At 37.2% G+C, this 5,729-nt stretch overlaps 1 protein-coding gene across 1 annotated transcript; it reads left to right on the top strand.

Moving 5' to 3' along the window:
• Positions 1-4,255: 4,255 nt before the first annotated feature.
• On the top strand, positions 4,256-5,517 carry LOC130243695 (beta-2 adrenergic receptor). The gene has a single exon (XM_056475969.1). It carries the CDS (start codon positions 4,346-4,348, stop codon positions 5,405-5,407), a length of 1,062 nt encoding a protein of 353 aa, XP_056331944.1. The 5' UTR covers positions 4,256-4,345; the 3' UTR covers positions 5,408-5,517.
• Positions 5,518-5,729: the final 212 nt, after the last annotated feature.

Below are 5,729 nucleotides of genomic sequence, written 5' to 3'. Positions count from 1 at the left end.
ACTCCGGGTCGGGGTGGTGTGGGAGAAGGGGCAGGGACTAATCTGGATAAACACTAATCCTAGTATATTTAGCGTAGTCTACTGCTTCTGTTGTGCCTTTCACTTTTCTTTCTTGCTGTAAACATGAACTTGCGTGTTTATTTGTAATAAACCGCAGATTTACAACTGCCTGCATTTGTGTGTGTGATCAACAGTGGGTTTAATAACCCAGCTGGGTTGTAAAAGCAGTCCCAAGTTCCTAACTGATAACAGAATAGCTATAAAGGCATAATATTTAGTTTTAGTGGTTTATGAGGGCATGACTATTTAAGGCATGCAGTCAAAACACATGGACTACTAGTGTTAAACTCAAACAGTTGATGTCTATGAGTCACTATTATGGTCCCCTGATTGAGTAGGATCATTGAAGTGACACATTACCTTTTCTAATTTCTATCCACATGCATGTTTTGGAGTGTTTCAAATTTGTATTTTCATTGGGTCATTTATGTAATGGACACCTATAAATACTGCATCATCCTTCTTTGAAAAGGGCAACTATTTATTTACAACTACAGGCCCGTAGCCAACCTGGTGAAATGGGTGTCTTTTTTCTATACTGTAAAACCCAACAGTCACCTTTATCAAATGAAATGAGTGTAGTTAACTCAAAATTTCCTGAAAATTAATTCTACTCATTTGAAAAGAGTTTTGAACTCAGTGTTGGAGGTAATTAGATAATTAAACACCCATTACTTCAACTTAAATTAAGTAGGTTCACAGTACTCAGTACACAGTACAGTTTTTTAACTCAAATGGTTTGTAGCAATAGGTTTCCTTAAACGCTTTGAGTTGCCTTAACTTATTGGGTTTTACAGTAATCCCTTAGTTTGAGTTCTCTTCATTTATCGGGTTTTACTGTGCTCAAATTGCTTCGTTTACTCAAATGGATTAAGTTCACAGTACTCATTAGGATTGGTTTTTGAACTTAAATGGTTTATTGCAATCGGTTTCCTCAAATGGTTTGAGTTACCTTAACTTTTTAGGTGTTACAGTGTAAAAAAGCAGACCTATTTGCAGTTATTTGCCTCATTTTCTATTTAATTCTAATTGGATGGTCATCAGAACCAAAATTTCCTTAAAGATTTTGAAAAAAAACATACTATGAAATACACATTTCCTACATGATGTATTCATTAAGAAAAAAATCGGATTTGTTTTTTTATTATTAATAAAAACTGTAACTTAAGTTCATTTATTAGGCAAATAACAATCTTCAAATTTAGCCATTTGAATAAAAAAGTAAATAAACAATAACAATGTAGAGCTTCACAATTGTTCTAGATTTTTCTCTTGTAAAAAAGTTAAATTGAAAATGCATAGATAACCATAGCCTGATTAGTTTAAACTGAACTTTAATATGGGCCGCCTTTGGTGCTTCACACCTTTTTATTGGTCATTTTTACTTTCATGAATAAGAGCCGAGATTTAGAATAAAAGTTACTTGTAAAATGTTTTTTTCTATTTAACAACAATACAGTAGGTCAGCAGTAATAGTTGACTTTGCTTAGATTGTATGTTTTTTGCACAGATGTTGGATGAATAATAATAGTTTGCATTGGCCAAAACTGATTAGTTTACATCACGGCAGCCAACAAAGGATTCCACTTGGTCTTAAAGCCTTTTTAGATGGGTTACTTTCACAATTTTTGATGAAATAGCAGTCAAAATTGGACAAATGAGCTGATGGACAAATTCTGGACCTTTGTCAGTGGGGGGTGGGTCTTTCAAACCACCCGAGCCCCCCCTAACTACAAGCCTGAACTAACCTCTTATCTAGCAAAACATGTATCTAGCTGTTAATGCCATTTGTTTATCTTTTTTTTAACAGAATTGCACCAACTACTATTAATTGTTTCGTTCTAGTAAACACTAAAAGTGCCAGACAGCGTTTCTCTGTTTTCATAGTAGGCTACCAAAGAATCTCATGAATGCTTTCCTGATTTGGGTGTAGGAAGTGGCCATTGGTGATTCAGCAATGCTATATTGAGATCATTAACTGTATTTCTTGTTTCTGCAGAGAATAGCTTTGTCATCTAAATGTGATACTCATCTACCACATTGAATTTTTGCTGATTACAACATTAACAGCCGCTTGTACGTCATTGTTTTAATATTATATTTTTATTTTGACCTTAAAGCAACAGAGTGCAATACAAAAAGCTAAGACAACTATAAAAACAGAAAAGGAGAACAAAACAAAAAAAGGACAAAGACAGAAAAAAAAAGATTTTAAAACCATTGTTACATCAGTTCCTCCGGTTTTATACATATCTTAACAATGTTACACATAATTTTCTAGGCCAGTGGCCACAGGCAATATGGCGATCTTGCAAAAAATGACAGGGTCATATCTTTAAACTGTTATCCCCATACCTGCCAAAGTGTGTTGGCAGGTATGGTTATCCCTAACATCTGACAGATAAATAAATAAGTGGCTTCGAATTCAGCAGTGCTATCAGAAAAATTCATTCATTTTCTTTTCAGCTTAGTCCCTTTATTAATCTGGGGTCGCCACAGCGGAATGAACCGCCAACTTATCCAGCATATATTTTACGCAGCGGATGCTCTTCCAGCTGCAACCCATCACTGGGAAACATCCATACACACTCTTTCACACATATACACTACGGATAATTTTAGTTTACCCAATGTTTTTGGACTTGTGGGAAACCGGAGCACCAGGAGGAAACCCACGCGAACACAGGGAGAACATGCAAACAATACACAGAAATGCTAACTGACGCAGCCAAGGCTCGAACCAGCCACCTTCTTGCTTCTAGTGCTACCCACTGTGTCACTGTGACGTTCTATCAGAAAGAATATTCTACTAAACATTATTCTACCTATTAGTTCTTTGACATTAAATTAATTAATTTGCATAAAACAATAGGTTATTTTAAATGGGTTAAGTGTATTATTTCGTAAAAATAAAACAAAACAAATCTGACAGGATTTCTGAAAAAGGTTCACATTTTCCAAATTAAAGTGTAACTCTCTGCTGCCCCCAGGTGCCTGCCTGTGTGCACACAAAGGTAAACACCTTGACTTAGTAGGATGTAGAAAATAGCAAAATTAAACGTTTTGTTTTTATTCTATCGTGTATTTTAGTTTTTATTTGCATAATTGATCATGTAATTATAATTAAAGGATTTTTGCACAATAACCTTATGTTCACATTTCTTTTTTTGCTGTGATTGAATGCTCTAATAAACAAGCCAATGTTTGATTGATCATTTTATAGCTTCCCCAATACTTATGCATGCTCTGTAATTGTGGGAAAAGTAAACAATAGCCACCGGGGAATCCAGTGACAGCAGCAGTTCACGTCAGAGTAGCATCACCGCTCGCGCTCAACGCTGTTCATGAACAAGCTCAGTGTAAAGAGCAGTCAGAGAAAGTGGATTGCAGAGGACAGTTCTCAAAATGAATAACTACTGCATTTTTTTGCCAGAGGGTTTGCTTGTGGATTGTGGAGGTGAAATCTAAATAAGTTAAATCTTGAAAATGCCGGTCTCGTGCATGATATTTTCGCAGACGCGAGAAGTTGAAGACGTGGATTTTCATTTTAAGGTAGATTCATCAGTTACTGTATCTAAAATTGGTCTTGAAAATGGTTATGTTTTTTACGTGTTGTAGTGTTTTATGACAATTACCAGTCTAATTTAGCTGAAATCCATTTGAAAATGTGGTTTTAAAGTAAATTCCTTGCAAATAAACGCAGCTAAAAAAATATTTAAAATATGTTTCAAATTGCCAACTGGGGTTTCTTTATTTACAAAAAGTTAACATCTTGAGATTATCTTTATTTAATAACGGAATTACAGCATTTTAATAACACCAGTTACAATTGGTTTGATGCACATCATCCATAATTGTTTCAACAAAAATGTACACTAAAATTATCATAATAATGTGCAAACAAATGCAAATAATATGATTTCGGTCACAATGTACACTATTATCCAAACAACACAGATAATGTTAAAACTAAAATAGGCTACTGGATTTTGTCCCCAAAATGCTTATCGATGCCAAATTACCAATGTCAGTATTTGGCGCTTTTCAGGACTAATGTTTTGTGTACAAATATGGAGGCACCATTTTTTCTGGAATATTTTCTTGAAAATAAGTGTGGCCATTATACATAATGCTGTATTCATCATTATTATATCATGGTCTTGGCAGGAATACATTTCTCAATTTGGACAGACCACCATGCGCAGGTTGCCGTGCCTTGCCTCCCAGCCAAGAGGAGAAATACCACTGTGCTACTGACAGGGATTTTACGCGCAGCTGAACAAAGATGCCAGAGGAGCTCGCTAACTGCAGTCTGTGTTGCTGTACCACGACCAACAAAATACTCATGGTGGTCTTCATGATATCACTCATACTTGCTATACTTTTCGGAAACCTCCTGACACTGGCGGTGGTCTCTGGAACCAAACACTTCCACACTCCACAGGGGTATTTAAAAGCATCATTGGCCGTGGCAGACCTGGCTGTGGGCGTTTTTGTGGTTCCCATTTCAGTCTACACAGAAATATCTCTTATGGTCTACAACTCGATGCCAGAGTGGACAACGCGCAATTCCCAAACCTCACCTTTCCACCCGTGCAGTTTCATCGGACCTGTGTTTGCGGGATGCACTTTGGTTTCCATTACAACCATTTTCCTCCTGACAATTGAAAGGAGCATTGCCGTTTTGAAGCCACTGCACAAGGAATCTGTCATAACTAAAAAGAGAACAAGCATACTAATAGTATTTTCCTGGATGGGCAGTTTTTTCCTGGCAATATCTCCAATGGTTTTCAGCAACGAAATCGCGCTGGAGTACAATCCTTGCAGCCGAATGTGCAATTACGCGCTGGGAAGCGCAGACTTCCCATCCAGAGCTTGGAAAATTCTTTTACTCTTCCCTGCCTTTGACTTTACGCTTCTAGGAGGTACAGTTGTCATCAATATCATATCCCTCACCACAATTCGCCAGCATTCAAAAAGAAGAAAACACCTGGCAGAGACTGAGAACCAAAGCGCAACGAAGCCAACCTTCTCCGACATCAAGGCTGCCAAGACGATAGGCACCCTCACTTTGGCTTTCACCGCTTCCTTTACTCCCATTGCCGTGTTTGTAGTTGGAAATGTACTGGGAAACGAATGGTGCACTTTTTCGTTTTTTGCCTTTTGGATTTTGACGACGAACAGCTGCTGGAATGTGATTATTTATGGCGTGAGAGACCAGAAGTTTAGAAGTCGCGCGTGTCAGCTGCTGACGTCAGCTCGATTGAACACTGCGTCTAAGAAAACCGAGTACGAAAACACGGTAAATGGCGGGAAAACCGACGAGGAAGTAGCCAAGCAACCCTAATCACTGATTTGGCTGATTAATAGCCTAATTTAAGTGGTGCTTTTATTAAAGGCCCTTAAAATGTTCTCTATACCAGCTTATCTTCATTAAAATGATTGATGTCTGGTTTATTGCTGGTCCATGTTTAACAACAGACTATCTTTGATAAGCTAGAAACCATGCTAAATAAAGCTGCCAAGTCCTTGGTGAACTTGGGGTAAAGGTAAAGGGATAGTTCACAGAAAAATGAAAATTAGCTTTACTTGTTAGTCGCATTTATGAATTGGTTTTATAAGAACTAAGAGCAGTTTTGTTCAACGCATGTGTGATTCATGAAGCGCAA

This window comes from Danio aesculapii, chromosome 16 (assembly GCF_903798145.1).
Source record: "Danio aesculapii chromosome 16, fDanAes4.1, whole genome shotgun sequence".
Lineage (NCBI taxonomy): Eukaryota > Metazoa > Chordata > Actinopteri > Cypriniformes > Danionidae > Danio > Danio aesculapii.
Note: the sequence above shows the minus strand (reverse complement) of the source record. Positions and strands in the feature narration are given on the sequence as shown.

What these genes read in the sequence shown, in the direction of transcription:
- LOC130243695 (XM_056475969.1), top strand. Translation starts at nt 4,346, where the DNA reads ATGCCAGAGGAGCTCGCTAACTGCAGTCTGTGTTGCTGTACCACGACC.